The sequence below is a fragment of the Carcharodon carcharias genome, chromosome 6 (genome assembly GCF_017639515.1).
Source record: "Carcharodon carcharias isolate sCarCar2 chromosome 6, sCarCar2.pri, whole genome shotgun sequence".
NCBI classification, from domain to species: Eukaryota; Metazoa; Chordata; class Chondrichthyes; order Lamniformes; family Lamnidae; genus Carcharodon; species Carcharodon carcharias.
In genome coordinates, this window is record NC_054472.1 from 38,716,278 (window position 1) to 38,733,161 (window position 16,884).

The 16,884-nt window shown below is 40.7% G+C and overlaps 1 protein-coding gene across 3 annotated transcripts in view; it reads right to left on the reverse strand.

The window, feature by feature from the left end:
• Positions 1-4,177: 4,177 nt before the first annotated feature.
• The window catches only part of zfpm2a (zinc finger protein, FOG family member 2a), a 1,033,040-nt gene continuing 1,020,333 nt past the window's right edge, over positions 4,178-16,884 (reverse strand). For 2 of the 3 annotated variants that reach the window (XM_041189566.1, XM_041189568.1), the window contains 3 exons: positions 13,979-14,185; positions 12,073-12,291; positions 4,178-7,751 (listed from right to left, as the gene is read on the reverse strand). In XM_041189566.1, the coding sequence (XP_041045500.1) occupies positions 5,230-7,751; positions 12,073-12,291; positions 13,979-14,185 (2,948 nt within the window). In that variant the 3' untranslated portion in view covers positions 4,178-5,229. The remainder of the gene's footprint in view (positions 7,752-12,072; positions 12,292-13,978; positions 14,186-16,884) is intronic. The other variant, XM_041189567.1, reaches the window with a different exon arrangement.

Genomic DNA, 16,884 nt, shown 5'->3' on the forward strand with positions numbered 1-16,884 from the left:
TGCATTTCCCCCAACTTAGTCTACTGAATTCGTTGCTCCCAATGTGGTCTCCTCTACATTGGAGAGACCAAACGTAAACTGGGCGACTGCTTTGCAGAACACCTGCGGTCTGTCCGCAAGAATGGCCCAAACCTCCCTGTCGCTTGCCATTTTAACACTCCACCCTGCTCTCTTGCCCACATGTCTGTCCTTGGCTTGCTGCATTGTTCCAGTGAAGCCCAACGCAAACTGGAGGAACAACACCTCATCTTCTGACTAGGCACTTTACAGCCATCCGGACTGAATATTGAATTCAACAACTTTAGGTCATGAGCTCCCTCCCCCATTCCCACCCCCTTTCTGTTTCCCCCTTCCTTTTTTTTCCAATAAATTATAAAGATTTTCCTTTTCCCACCTATTTCCATTGCATAAAAAAACACCCCACTAGAGCTATACCTTGAGTGCCCTACCATCCATTCTTAATTAGCACATTCGTTTAGATAATATCACCAACTTTAACTTTAACACCTATGTGTTCTATTGTACTATTGTCGTTGACATCTTTTGATGATCTGCTTCTATCACTGCTTGTTTGTCCCTACAACCACACCCCCACCTCTCTCTCTCTCTATCTCTCCGCCCCCCACACACACACCTTAAACCAGCTTATATTTCAACTCTTTCTTGGACTCAAACTCAAGTTCTGTCGAAGGGTCATGAGGACTCGAAACGTCAACTCTTTTCTTCTCCGCCGATGCTGCCAGACCTGCTGAGTTTTTCCAGGTAATTCTGTTTTTGTTTTTGTTTTGAATTTCCAGCATCCACAGTTTTTTTGTTTTTATAATGGCAATCTCAGTCCTGTCAACCCTTCAATGTTGCTGGATCAAAATTCTGGAACTCATTTCTAACAGCACTGTGGGTATACCTGGACCAGATGGACTGCAGCGGTTCAAGAAGGCAGCTCACCACCACCTTCTCAAGGGCAACTAGGGATGGTCAATAAATGCCTGCCCAGCCAACGAAGCCCACATCCCGAGAATAAATTAAAAAAAAATTATATGCTGTATCAGGGTTCTGATGAAATGTCATCAACCATCAATCTCATCAAATGCCATCAACCATCAAATTCTCTCTAGATAGATGCTGACTGACTTGTTGAGTATTTTTAGTAATTTCTGATTTTATTTCAGGTTGCCAGCGTTCACAGTATTTTGCTGTAATTGTATTTTTATGCCTTGTTTTTAGCCTTCTGGAAGTCTGGGGGTGCTTGCCAAATGGAGAGGGAAGGAAAGAGTTAAAACCCGTCTAATTTGAGCAAAATCTTTTTCAGGTTTATAGCAAAAATGTGAAGGTATGAGCTGCTAATTCTAGTTTGTTAGTGTTCCATTGTGATATAAAATTAATTTTTTAAATGGATGGAAAATTGGATAGAAAAATAGGCATCACTACATTGGAGAGCAATCATAAAATTCAAACATAGAACAAGTAGATTCTGACTGGCTTTATATTGCAGCTATCTAGCTTAAGTGCAAAACATTTGAGCTCATACTGATTCTACACTTATATTGTAAATACAGACAGGTTTTCACAAAGCCGGAAGAGCTCCATGCCTAGCTCCGATTCTGGAAGGCACGCCGCTGAACCCAGCACCCACCATTTTCGCTGGGTGGGGGCAGCGGGCACGGATTGTTCTTTGTACATCTGTGGTTCATGGAAGCAGCTGCAAATGTTGAAGTGCAGTTGCCTTCAAACAGATGCAATTTTCATAACTGGGGTGTCCAAAACATGCCCTGTGGCTTTTAGACACTTGAGGAAAAGGCCTAAAGTTGTCAGAGCTATTTGGAGAGGTAGGGTACTCTTTTAGAGAGGTCAGGAGCCCTTCAGGATTGTTAAGAGTATACATGAAAGTACGTAAAAAGTGGATAAACTCAGTGGAACTGCCAAGCTGTCAAATAATTTAAATCTCCAAGCCCTATAAATTTTTGGGGAAAAAAACAGCCTGCTATGGCTGCATGCAATTTTACTAATTGTCTGCTGACATAAGCCTGAGGGCTGTCATTATTGGATTACAGGTGTAACCCATCATTATAACAGTCAGGGCCTGTAAATTCAGTTTTATTGACAGCTCCAAGTGGTTATAAAGCTTTTGATGTGGGGTTATGAATACAAATGTTTGTAAGGGATTAACAACTTGAGGAATTTAAATATATTGAATGAGAGTGTTTTTTTTCTAAACAATGAAGCCTGCAATAGATACTTAGAACTTTATTCTATTTCATCTCATCATGGCTCCTGAGATCTGCCCATTGTGATACTGGGTGAGTTGGCAGGAAGGGTGGTGCCTGGAGGGGCCATGAGTTAGAATCAAGTTGGCATAAAGGCTATAAAGGGCCATGGGAGGGGGGTTGAGGGGTATAGGTTGGCATGGAGGGTATGAGGGGCCATACCAAGTGGGTGGGGGAATGAGGTAGATTGAGTTGGCATGGATGAGGCATTGGGAGCGTGTGGGGATTGGGGGCATGAGGGGTCAGGGCTAGAGGGTTGTTTTTTGTTCTATTGTTTTTATTGTAACTGGAATGGAGTCCCAGAGCACTGAGGTGGGCCCTATAACCAGCCCCCCTCAGCACTTGACAGCCCTGTGGCTGCCCCTGCACTACTTCTAAGGGTGGCAGGCTCCCCAGAATGAAAATCCAAAGATCCTGGGCACTTCCTTCTTAGCTGAGTTTGCAGAATCAGGAAATTTCCTGAACCTGTGTTCCCAACCTGGGAACAAAAGTTCAGCACAAAATCTCTGGTCGACATGTTTCACAGCTGTACGTAAGTGATGTGCATCTGCACTTCACTTGGGACTTTGAGGTTTGTTTGCCTACCTTGCTTCAGGCAGCAATCATGATCATTAGTGCCAGGTTTCGCAGGCAGCACCACATCACTTTTAGGGGGGCTCACAGGCAGACCTCTACTACCAGACCAGCTGTGGGACTAGGGCTTGTTTGGGGAAGGGGGAGAAGTGGCCTGAGGTGAGGGCTGTACTGAGGAAGGGGGATATCCTAGGATGGGTGTGGGGGCACATGTTGACCTGGACAAGTGGCCTCAAGATAGTGAGGGCTGAAGAGGCCAGATGAAGTTGTGATGGCATGTGTGAGAGAGTGAGTGGTGATGTTCCTTGAGCAGGCAGTGAATGAGATGCCAGTGAATGTGTGATAACCTTGTGAGTGTGAGAGTTTAGAGTCATAAGTTGGTTGCCTCATCCTGGTGTACAGATGAGATTATTCAAATATTTTCTGCACTGGATGGCTGACCTCTTGTGTGCAGCATTGGCACTGATGACCTCTGCCACCACCTCCCAAGCCAGAGCGGTGAGACTGATGGGCCTCCTGTGGCCAGATCAGGGACAGAGGTCATCGCGGTGGACCTCCATGGTGTCCAGAAGGTGTCCCAGGGATGTGTCACTGACTTAGGGGGCTGCACTCTTTTTGGCTTCTGGGGCCATATCTTCACTGGAGCAGTCCTGGGCTGCAAGCATTGAGAAGCGTGCGTGCAGCTGCAGTTTAAATATGATGTCCTGTGTGAGGAAGCGGTGAGGTAATGGCATGGTGGGCAAACCGGAGGCTATCCATCAGCAAGACGGCATACTTCCTATGGTTGCATAATTAATGAGGCGGGAATGGGATGATACAGCGTGAAAACCCGCCATTGTGGCTGGTGGGTAAAATGGCTTTTTTCCCCACCCGCTACCGCACTTTGTGCAAATCTGGGATGACTCCGTCAACTGTCTCTGGTCTCCACCACAAACTACATTCCCTTGCCAGCAACTCCATCCCACCCTGTAGGTTAACTTAGGCAATGCACCACTTTTCATACATGTCTATTTTCACCAACAATGACCAAGAAGGCTATAGATATGGATAGGCCTTTCATTCTATGCTAATGATGGTGACACTACAGGATCCATATCTTTCATGATAGCATTGCAATACAACATACTTGATTGTGGAGGAAACTGTCCAGCATATATATCATCCATACAGACTTTAATGGAAAGTCACTTGTGTTGGAACCAGAATTTCCAATCTTTACCCTTGCAAATCACCTGGAAGATTTGGAGTAAAGCGCTTCCATAAACAAATCTGAAATGCTTACACATAGCGATTAAAAATGTCGCCTCATGCACAACAATGATGCAAGCCAAGTAATGTTCTCTCACTTTATGGAATCTTTATTCCATCCATATACATGCATAGTAACAACATTGTTGAGAAATAATTTCTATCAGAAGTAGAACAATATTTGTTTTATCACCAGTTGCAGTATTGGTACTCCATTATTCAGATTTTATTGTCCCCAAAATGATTTTTGCAACAGCAAACTGCAACTACTAATTATATTTTCAATGAAATACAGCAGGAAGGTTTCAACCACTGTTCAATACTGCTTCCAGTAATGTTGTTCATATTAAATTTTGCATTTTACAGCAAATGTTTCAAAAGTGAGACAAAAGCGTCAGCAAAGGAAAGTACAGTACAGTTTACTATACAAGAAAGTTAACAACTTCAATAAAACATACATACCTCAGTTTAAGAAAATGGATAGGAACAAACTGCTACATATATATCATCTTATGCAAAGCCTACTAATTACTGTATATGCTGATATATAAGCTGCAATTTAGGACTGAAAATGTATTAAATATGAAATGGAATTTATATGCCACTTTAGTTTTTAAGGCCTATAATACCTTCTGGCGTTTGCAGTCTTAAAATGAATGCAACTTATATTCTGGCATGTACAGCAAAGTTGCAACAAATACAGGGATATTCGAATACACAAGTGCTTTACCTCACCAGTTTACCTACAAATGCTGTCTCTATGTATGTGACTCGGACCTCTCTCTACAGTGCAAACCGTAATCGTTACACGAGAATAACTATACAATAACGTTAAAAACAATTTCAGTATAAACTTTTTAAATAAAAATTGAAATTTAACCACAGCTATGAATACTGCTTGGAAAATAAATTAATTCCGGTGAAAAATAGCACTGACATTTCACATTAATATCAAGACTTATGAACAGCATTATGAAATGACAGACTAGCCTCAAGCCATTGAACTACACAGCTATCCCTTGATTGTCCTGGTGTAACTGTCCTGATGTAACTCAAGCAGCAATTTTTTCTTTTTTCTTTTTTTATACAAACTGTGCATGGCTAACACTATTCTACAGACAGATGCAGTGCATGACAGTAATTTTCATTTGACATGTTCTGCAGCATGTGATGAGCAGTAGAACTTCTTGTGGGTTATAAAGTTAGACAAGTTATTGAACTGAATGTCACAGAGGCGACAGTATTTCCCACTGTTTGTGGGCTGGGCAGAACCACCAATGTTTTTTGGTGTGTGGACTAATTGCTCTTCTAATGAAGCTTTAGCTGTGGGTGAGGCATTTTCATTTGCAGGGATGGGATTCTCAGATACCCATGGAGGAGATTCCGGGCCATCTGCTTGTTGGAAACTCTGGGATAAGCTATCTTGATGTGGGTTGCCTGAGAAAGGCCTGTCTTCCTGTTTTATTCCTCCATTGACTGCTATCAAGCCCCTGCTCTTTGGTATTGATGGAACAGGTTCCTTCTTCTGAGGAGAACATCCGTTAGATACAGGTAGGTCTCTAGGAGGATCGATCCTATCACGTGTGGCTTGCACCAGTTCGTCTATCTCACTGCGTATGAAAACAGCTCCTGAGATATAGTCAGTGGGCTTAATTCCATAATACGGAGATAACTGCTCAGTCCCTGTCATTTTTTTTATTGCTCCAGGATAAAGGCAATTTGGATAGAGCAAATTCTTGTTTTCTTCCTTAGCAGAAATTATCTGAGCTGCCTCATTGAAAGCTTTCAGCCCGTGAAGAGTTGCTAATTGTGGGGGGAATATATTTCCATTTGGGGAGATGTGCTTTGAATTTTCATTTTTCTCACATTTGATTATATTTCTTTCATTGCTGCCTGCAGGGCTTATTGCTTCACTTTTCACTAAAACACCTTCTCGTTGCTGCTCTTGAAATTTTGTTTGTTCAAAATGGCCTACTTCACCACGTTGGACACCCATTCCTGGGCAAAAATTTTGCTTGTGAGCAAGGTAACTTTCTACTTTGTTAAAACTAATCTTGCAGACAGTACATTCATGGTAATCCAAAAGTCTTTTAGGAGAACAGGTTGTTTTCTCAGTTTGAGGTGAACACTTTTTGCTTAGATCCATAGGAAGATCCAGCTCCATACTGACAACTACAGGCAGTGCTGTACTACACTTGACAGAAGCAATGCTTCTAGTCCCAGGGACAGAGGGTTCCATTTGCTTTCCAAGAAACATATCACACCTTTGGTGGGAGGTTTCACCTGGATTCTCCAATGATTCTTGAGAAGATGTTCCAGGGCTACCCATGGCAGATACACTAAGGAAAGCTTGATGGACCATCTGTGATCTTTGTTCCTGTTCTGGGAGTGACATCTCATACATCTTCCGCCGCTTGCGACTACGTATGGTTCTTTGCATTGCTGGTACCTTATTTGCTGCCATACGTTTCATTGGTGGATCATGGCGTGATGCACAGTAGTACTGTTTGTGCACAGCATATGTTTCATGTCTACTAAAAGTTATATTGCATGCTTCGCATGTTGTCTTATTTGGATCATTAGTGATGTCCATTATGGGAGTGCTGGGGCTTTTCACATCCTTGGATTTTCCATTGAGTTGTTCATCATTGCTGCTGGTAGCTGACTCTTTCTTCAACTGCATTGAACTTTCCTTGTCTGGACTTTTTCCATTAGAGCCTGCTGCATCTAGGACTACAGAGGAGTTGATACTGGTTGACTGAAGAAGTGGATTTTCTGGATCAGGTAGATGACAAATAGCACTGTGAATGTTAATAGGACTGTGCCCACTGCTGGGACTTAGTGTCTCTGTCACCTTCTCACTGGTGTTGGTGAAGTCTGGTGACTTAGCTACATGCTGCCATCGAGTGCTGCAGTAATGTTTCTTGTGAACCAAGTAGTTATCCAAATTGTTGAATGTGATATTGCATTCAAAGCAAATAGCCCCTTTTGGTACAAGTGGACTGTAAATGACAGGTGGATAGTTGTTCCCGCCCTGTCTTAACCTGCGATGTACGAGTTCAGACATTTTAGCAAGGATTTCGGAAGCTTGAGGAACCATGGAAATATCCTGGGAGAGAGCAAACTGAGAAAGGAAGGGACCCATTGGGACATTGGATCCTATGTTAGGCTGAATTGGAGAAGAAGCAAGCCGTGGGCTAGATGGCTCCGATTTGATTCTGGTGTATGGAAAGCTCTGCCTGTTTCCTGCAGGCTGTGTTTCATTCTTCGGATTTGTTACACTCAACTGTACATTTTTCTCCACCTTTTCAACCTCAGTGTCAGAGCACACTTCCTTATTCTGGCTGACTCCTGGACATGGTGGGACTTCCTGTCTGCTTGCTGTATCTGCTGCTGTCGACTGAAAAGCATCCTCATTGTCAAGTGGCACGTGTTCATTTTCGCTTTCCCTTCGCAGTCTCCTGCCCTGACTGTGATGGAGCTCCTGGTGCTGCAGCAGCTTCCTATGGTTCTGGAAACCAAAGTGGCAGTGACTGCATTTGAAGGCAGCTGGCGTGAGGTGAGTGAGTACATGGTGTTGGAAGCTTAGCACATTGTCTGCTATGTACTCACAGATGGTACACTTCAGGCTGGCACCAGCAGAAAGGGACTCTTCAACTTTCAAACCTGTTCAGAAAGAAAACATTTTCACTATTGCAGTTCCATGATGGACTGACAGTAGACTTTGCAATGGAAAGTTAATCAAATAATACATCTGCCATGTAGTTTTATGTACATTTATTAACTTTGTCATTAACTTCTTTGAATTTGTCATTTTTTCCACAAAGTACAGTATTAGTACATGGTATTTAGCAAACAAAAAGCTAACTAGAATTCAGTCTTTTAATGTACCTCTGTCTTTTACAAAACCATGAACAAGGAAGGTTTTGATAAACTTAGTATTGCCAAAGTAGAAGAATGGAAATTTAACAAAGTCAAAAATGATGATTGGCAATTGTGGTGGATAAATGGTTGCCTCATTAGGATGATATTCCTATGTCTGCTATTATGATGTAGACATTAACTCTTTTCAAATAAATGAGTTAGTGCTTGCATTAAAACAGCAGACAATGCAATTTCAAATAAAGTTAAGCATTCGATAGTTAATACTGTCAGCAGTCACTTCCAGATTATTGTACTCATTTGATGATTTTTAAGGTGTTTTAGCTATGTTTAATTTAAGGGAAAACCACTAATAATGCAAACGATCTGACAGCCTGTCTCTTGTGCAACATTAGATTGTGTTTTGTTGTTCAATACCAAATGGACTAACCATTTTACACCCTTTAAGCACTGTGTAGGGATTTCATCACATCATTTATTTATTACAATATAAATTATTAAGGAATGAGCCAAGAAATTATATTTCCCGCATACAGCCTGCTTTGTGGAAAACACAACAGTTTGGTGCATCACTGTGTACTTGGGCAAAAATCTTATAGAAACATGGAAAAATTTACAGCACAGAAATTTACCCATTGTATGTGCGCCAGCCAAAAATGAGTTATCCAGCCTAATCCCACCCTTTAGCACTTGGTCCATAGCTTGCAGGTGCTAACGTCAAGTGCATATTCAACACTTTTTAACCGCAATGAAGGTTTTGCCTTACCACCCTTTAATCTTTTATTACACTGACCAAATCAAATTGTGCATTGACCAAATCAAATGTTGTAAATGTTGTATCAAATAAAACAGGAGGCACTGGAACTGTTGAAAAGTTATAATGCAATTGCAGGATTCATGGCCATCACTTTTGTGATTTCTAACTTTATCAGAATCTCTGATTGTGTAATAAAGTGTCATCTACAATTAAACTATATTTGTAAATATATATTTATAAAACAGGCATAGAGTAAAAGAGCATAGAATATTTTAAGAGAAAGCATTTTTGGTGGTTATCTAACAGCAAAAATAGAGTAAGTTTTCCCCAATGTGTGGGCCTGGCAAATGAATGGAAGTCATGGACTGTGCGTGTGCAATTTCCCAGTATTTATGTCATCTGCTGGGAGAATCCAAATGGAAAATTTACCATAGTTATCTACCCTTAATAATGCAAAAGATGTCCAACACTCAAAGGGTTAAAACCATATTAAAATAGGTTCCGATTTTGTATAAGGGGCAATAAAAAGAGATGCTATCTTTGTGGTATTAATTTTTATTCAATACAAGTCTTTCGCTAAACACAACATTTTTCAAATGGAAAAAGCTGGCAACAGAACACATTGAAATATTTCAGTGCAACGTAGTGAAACAAAGCCCTTCCATTCCTAACATGGAACAGAATGTTATCTTTCCCCATTGTATTTTTTTTAAATTAATATAACACAATAAAAATATAATTTTATTTATTTCACTTGAAGATAATATAAAGAAAATAATTAATCAACCATGAAACCAAGTTCGTTGTCAGTGGATCTAGACAGATGTGGCTTTCTCTCAACTTTTCTGTCTCTATGTACTTGGTGCTCCTGAGGGAAAATATGGAGATCACAACTTCAATTTTAACTCTTTCCATCTGATGGATACCAGGGACTGGTGTCAGGGGTGGCGGGGTCTCCATCTCCATGTGCAAAAGCTGGGGGTCAACTTGGCCAACTTATCCCACAGCCATTTAAGGGCTTGAGGTGGGTATCTTACCCCAACTGGGGGAGAAAGTCCTTTCTCCGAGAACTGCTAGCCAATCAAATGGGATCAGTGGCCATTTCTAGGGTTTGCAGCCTATCCCAAAAAAGGGTGCTGCAATGGAGCCCGGATATTAAGTCTGGGGTCTTGCCAGAGCCAGGTTGGCAGGTGATGGCAAGTAGGGGAGTGGAAGTGAGGGGTTGGTAGGGGCCTTATTGGACATGGCAGGGGGGAATACCTTGGGAGGGGCCTCTGAAGGGCACAGAGGGCCTGCAAAGGTGGCACAACCCCTTGACCAACCATCAGTTCACCCAGTGAGACCTGCCAGGCTGGACACACAGTGCCAATCTCCCCAGCGGCAGCAGAAAGAAGCCCATACGGGCCTCAGCTCACCTACAGACGGGCAGGCCTCCCAATGCCACCTCTGTTGCAGTTAAAATTGTGGAGGGAGTGGGCGGGTAGGCACATGGAATGGCACCAAATTTTACGGCCCCTGCCCAACCCCCATCTGCCACCCCACCCCAGGTTGTAAAATCCAGCCTCAAATTGCAGATGGGAAGGGTACCCACTCAAAGCTGATAGGATTCTTTTTAAATATGCAGATCAGGTTCCAATTACTTCATTATATTTAACCTTACACCCGAGTATGCGAAGAGTGGTGGTTTCCTTGCCAGGCAAACTGGCCAGATCAGCAGCCAGCAAAAATAGCAGAGGCTGAGTTTTATTTTTTAAAGTTCCTTGTGAGCCAGAAAGGACAAGAGTGCACCCCGAGCTCCACAAATAAATACTTGAGCCTCCTGTGCCCCAGATTTCTTCTGACCTCCCCTGACCAGGATCTTATCCCAGAGCTTTCACAGAATCCATACCCCATATGTGGGGTTAACAGCTAGGTGGCTGCTTCCCCTCAACGTTGTGATCATTTTGGTTGAGAAGTCAGCAAATGGCACGATAATGAGGCCCAGAGGTTAAAATCGCTAAACCTGTCAATTACCACACTTTGATGGGCACATCAGTCATTGCTACATACCTGCTTGCAAGTTAAAATCGAGTCTTATGTATCTGCATGCACTAGAAAGGCCACTTTGGCTTACAGTAACCCATTTATTATAGCTACAATAAAACAATGACACTTGCATGCTGTTGCATTTGCTATGCCATTTTAGGTGGGTATGAAATTATCATTGTCATAGGTATGTGTTTATCAACTCCAACAGTTGAAATTTAAAATAAGTACAAATTCCAAGCATCCGAAGAAAAAGATAGAAGATGTTAGAAATACACAACTTGATTGGTATTTAGCACTTAGAGTGGGTAAACACTTAAGCTACTGAAACAAATCTCTAAGGCCCCATAACCTTCCTTGGACTTAGTTGGTCCTGTCTCCATCCAATTCAAATTGTCTGACAGGCAAGAGTAATAAGCCGATTCAGTGACAACCTTTGAAATGATGCAGGTAGGTAATGTACAAATGCAATCATCTTAGCAAATTTGCATTGGAAATGGTAGGAAGTGTATTTGGTAAAAATATCATTTGTGATTTGTTTTTGTGGGGGTAAGGGTGTGGGGTAACATCCCCTCTGCTTTGCTGTTTCTTTTTCCCTTTTCTTTTTTTCCCTAGTCTCCATGACAACATCTGCAGGTGGATGCTAAAACTAACCAGTTTTAGCCAGCCAGGAACATCTTCAGATTGACGCTTCCATTAATTTTCCTCACTCTTTGTGAATAGGCATTTGGTCTCCCCATGTTACCTGTCCACAGCCGTACTGCTTAAATCTGCAATTCAGCATGTGGGGAAATTGAGGGTGCCATCCTATTCCCCACCTTGTTGTGGCATCCTGAATCGCTACATATATTGAATTGACTTATTATTGTTGGTAGTTTCCAATATTAGCATTGTACCATCTACAGTGCCAATTAAGAAACACTATTCCTTTAATTTTTTTTAACCAAGAATTAACAGCTTAACTGGGCAAATAATGTTTGCTCCAGAATGTACTTTCATTGAGGTAGGTTGCTATTAATTTAAGTCAACTTATCTAACACATGCACATGTACTAATACTCTGATAAGGCTTCAATAGGGATACTGCAACTTCCACATTTAACATAAAGCTGCATTTTTAGTTGTGTTTTGTAATGGCTGGTTTGAGATATAATGCTATTCAAATCATTTACTATCGTTGAGTACTGTGATTACAATGTAACAGGCTAGAAACATCATCCTAAATTATCCTTTCAATCCAGCCTATGTAACTTTCTAAACTCCATTTTGCAGCTATCAGTGAATTGACAATGCAAAATTCAAATTACCCCGTAGTGACTCTTACCACTGTGTGAATTCATGTGAATTTCAAGAGCCCTGGCATTGGGGAAGCTCTTGCTGCATTGTGGGTAAGGGCATGGTTGCTGAAGAGGACCAGCCTCTTTCTCCTCTGGTAGTGAGGATGCTTCCCTTTGTCTCCCACTGCAGTAGTACATAAGGTGAGCCTGCAGGTTGCGTTCACTGCGGTACCAAATTCCACATGACTTGCATGGAAAGATATCCTCTGCAATGAAAGAATAGATGTATGGGTGAAATCAGGCAGTTTTAATTCATCAAAATGATTTGAGGCTATATTATGTTTTTGACTTCCTCAAGATTGTGAAACAATCTTCAGCAAATTATTAACAGGTTCCCAATTACATTTTTGTCAAAATTAACCAATAATGCAAAGTCCATCATATTAAGCTTCTTCTAAATATATATATGATGAATTCTGGTTATATTACAATTATTTACTGAAAAGTATAAAATGAATAAAACCTTTGTTCTGTCTTCATTCTGCCAAAGTTTTGTTAAATTGGTAACTATCTAATCTTTGACCTTGGCAAGACAGTCTCTGCCTCTGCAAAACAAAAACAGAAAATGCTGGTCAGGCAGCATCCATGGAGGAAACGGAGAAATGAATGTCATAGATGTTTCAAGCACAGACCATTTGACAGAGGGTCCACACTCAAAACTTTGCCCCCTCCAAAGATGCTGACTGACCTGCCAGTATTTTCTGTTCATCTTTCAGATTTCCAGTATCTGCAGTTTTTGCTTTCCGCCTCAGTGAAATTGTTCAGAGATCCTATGTGCTAAACAGGCATGGTACAAAACATTTAACTTTGACAAGGGCATAGAAGAAGCAGTAGTGGATCACTGGCCCATTATACATTTCCTGTTTCACCTTTCCATTGATTTTAAATGGAAGGAAAATCAGACGGGGTATATAACAGCTGACTCATCCATTAACACTTATTTTATCCCCCACCAAAGTTGAAAGTTTTGCCCAAGGTCTCTTCTGTGATTGCAAGAACATCTACTAATAAAATAATTAAAATTCATGACACCAAAAGTAATGATCAGCTTCCTTCTCTGACCCTGCCTTTTTATTTTACATCTTATGGTTTAAAGGGCTATTTGCACTGTAAATATTTTTTTATTTGTTTACAATGGTACAGATATAAATTGCATCAAAAAGCATCAATGCGTTTACAAGATACTGTCATGAGGAAAATAACATCCTTCTACTTTGCTCTCTTCCCTCAAATAATACAAGGTTTGTCAAGATGACAGTGTTCTTTTAAGAAGAACTGTACAAGTTTGGAACATCATACAAGACATAACGTACATTTATCAAATGCAAAGTACAAAGGAACATGATACATGAAATAAATGATAATTATCACAAAATGTGCTTGTTGTAGTGCAAGAGAACAGATGTTATATAAGATGATATGTAAATGATTTGTATAGAGTCTGGGTTTAGGCCAGTTAACCTGCATTAATATTCCTCATGTTGTTTCATTAAAGCCAACTGGGTTGAAGTTTCTCAGCTTTTCTGCCCAAAAAGCATAGTGTTATATCTTAAAGGAATAGTCACAGCACTTGTTTGGTTAACTGTATAGCATTCATATTAGTTGGCTTGGTGTATATGAGAATAAGTATTTTAACAAGAATTAATGATACTAGATGACAATCTTCCTTTCTGTAATTTTATGTAAAAATTGGTAGGAGTACAGAAAATGAAATCCGATTGTATAATCACACCAACTTTTTCATTTCATTTTCAAAATAAGGCACTTTCTGCTCTAAACTAAATCTTTAAAAGGCAGATTAAAACTGTGTTCTGTCTTGTCACGTAAGTGCAATTATCTTACGTTAAAAACAAAAGTCAGGTTCACGATGAAAAGCATAAATTTTAAACTTACTGTTTACAATCGCTGTAGGTAAAATGGATGCCATGGCTGCTTGTTGAGGGAGCAGCTGTATTGTGTCCAGGAGGCGTGCTGGATACATGCCCTCTGTGATGGCCATTTGGCTGACAGCTTGCAGCCTTGAGTCAAATTCCACAGCAAATGCAACCAGTTCCTCACCCTCCGATAGCATTTTAGTCATTGTGCACCAAAGCTGGCCACCTAAAAAAAAAGAAAAAAAAAAACAGCTTTGTTGATTAATTGCAAACTAAATTTCTTAGAAGGTCTGCTAGATCTTTATTTATAAGATCCTTCAAGGTATTGATAAGATTGTCGCTATTTTACCTAATGTAATGAAGCTAAGCTAATTATTCTTTCAGTTTTAAGAGTTGATATAGTTAAGTTCATTCTCCTTTTCACTTATATTAGTTCTGACTCAAATTCAGGCAGTAATGCCTAATCGCCGACCGTGAATGTGTCACGTGCACAAAATGGAAGAGATGCTCAGTTATGATTGTGATCTTGACCAGAACAGGTCTGTTCTCAACTGATGAGTCTGGGCAGCACAACTAATTGGTGGCGCAAGTATTACAATTGTGTCAGCTTAGCTGTATGAGCATGTTCACCTCTGAGTCAGAAGGTTGTGAGTTTAAGCCCTACCTCAGACATCAGCATGTGATCTGGGTTGACACTTCAGTGCAGTACTGAGGAAATGTTGAATTGTCAAAGGTGCTGATTTGGGATGAGACAAACTAGCCTTTTCAATGTTTGTATAAGCTTTTATGACACTTTTCCAGGGAAAACAGGGAATTCCCCCAATGTCCTTGCCAATGTTCATCTCTCAACTAACAGTCCTAATTATCAATGACATTGCTGTTTATGGGACCTTGTGTGGCAGGTGTTAGCTACTGCCTTTGCAAGCAAGACAATAGTGACCACATTTAAAATATAATTGATTGACTGTGAAGCGCTTTGGGATGCCCTGAGGATGCGAATTACACCATATAAATGCAAGTTCTTTTTCTATTCTACCCCATTGGCAATTAATCAATTCTCCCCATCTGTGATTTTGACAGTTTTCTGGCTTTGTTCTATTGAACATAATCCACTGATGCAGGTCAGATGAAAAAAAACAGATTGTTGCTAGGGCAATCATTTCAAAAATTATGTCAGTTTTTGGAATAGAGGCAAGAAAACAACTGGTCTCAACTGAATTCTAAACAATTATATTGCAATCAACAAATTGGGAGAAAGGGCTACTTTTGACAGATATAATATTCTCAGTTTATATTAAAGGGATTGACAATTTTCTCCTCTAAACTGGAAATTAAACAAACAGACTTCAGCCAGGATTTTACAGTCGGTGTGTGTGTGTGCGGTGGGGTGGGCGGGGGGGGGTCCTGACACACCGGCGTGTAAAATGATGCACATTGGCATCGGGCATGCATCCTAACATCATCACACTGTTTTGTGATGTTTCATTCGGCGGGCGCGCGCCGGACTCAGCTGCACGCCTGCTGATAATTGATAGGCCTATTAAGGCCATTAACAAAGTAATTAATGTCAAGTTTACCGCTGCCCAGCCAATCTTATGGTTGGCAGGCAGGTGAAAAGACCAAGCGGCCTTTACATTTTTTAGGAAACCTCATCCATGAGCAGAATGAGGTTTCCTAAAGCTTTCATAAATCAAATAAAAAGTTTTCCTGAAAAATAAAAACATGTCCCATCCCATGTGACACAGTCACATGAGGGGACATATTTCATTAAATTTTTGTGAATTTTATTTATTGTTTTCAAAAGCGCTTCAATCTTCCTGAAGTGCCTTAGGGAGTTCGAAGGGTTCTTTTGCGCAGATGCGCAAAAGTGCACTGGCCCCGACTCTCTCTCCTCCCCCTGCTCGCACAGGTAGCGCTGAGAGCTACCGCTCGCCTATTATGCTTGGCAGGCTTTAATTGGCCAGCCTGTGTAAAATGGTGGTGCGGAGCTGATCGCTGGCAGCAGTCGGCTCCGCGACCACTCCCGCCGAGCCTGCCCAATGCAGGAAAAATTCAGGCCTTCATGTTGTATGTGTGAACAATTTAACATTGGAATAGAAAAAGCTAGATTGAAAATGCGACATGGCAGAACTATATAAATTTCTCCACTAGGTTTCATAACCACCAAAAACAAAATTGAAACTTACCAAATTTATTTCATGCAGAGTCTTACAGTCACTAAGAAGTGGAAACCTTCATTTTAGTCAGTCATTTTTGGATTGAAACTCAAATTTCAGAAATTAAGTTTCTTTGTATGTGTTTTTATGACATTAAAAATTCAAAAACTTCCCTGATCACAGGTTCTTAAACATGCTGTGCCTGACATACAAAAATGATGGTGAAATAAGTTGAAACCAATTTTCATACTTCAAGGAGGAATATAAAGTGAGAGTTTGATACTGCTTTTTCTGCTAATTTTTGCCCATTTTATGTTTATGCATATTCTAATGAGATTCTAATGAGGATATTTGAGCACAACTCCATATCGACAGAATGGAAGCTGATGGGCATTTTAAGGTCTAATTTCCTCTTCATCTGGAATTCAGTATTACCCCAGAACAATTTGATCCTCTCTTCATCAGTACTAAGCGGCATGGTGTACAGGGTTCTGGTTAGCCAGCTTATTCTATCAGAAAGCAGCGTGTTCAAACTTCATTCTCTGCAAACAGTATTTTATTTAAGATACCCCCTTGCAAAGTTAGTGAACAACGGTAGTGGATGTGGATTCAGTGATGACATTCAAAAGGGTGATGGGTATATACTTAAAAAAGAAAAAAATGAAGGGTTATGGAGAAAAACAAAGGAATAGCCCTTTTTAAGAGCTCATTCTGTGCTGTCTAATTTTGTGGACCGTATTCTCATCTTAGAGCCGGGATTCAAGAATTG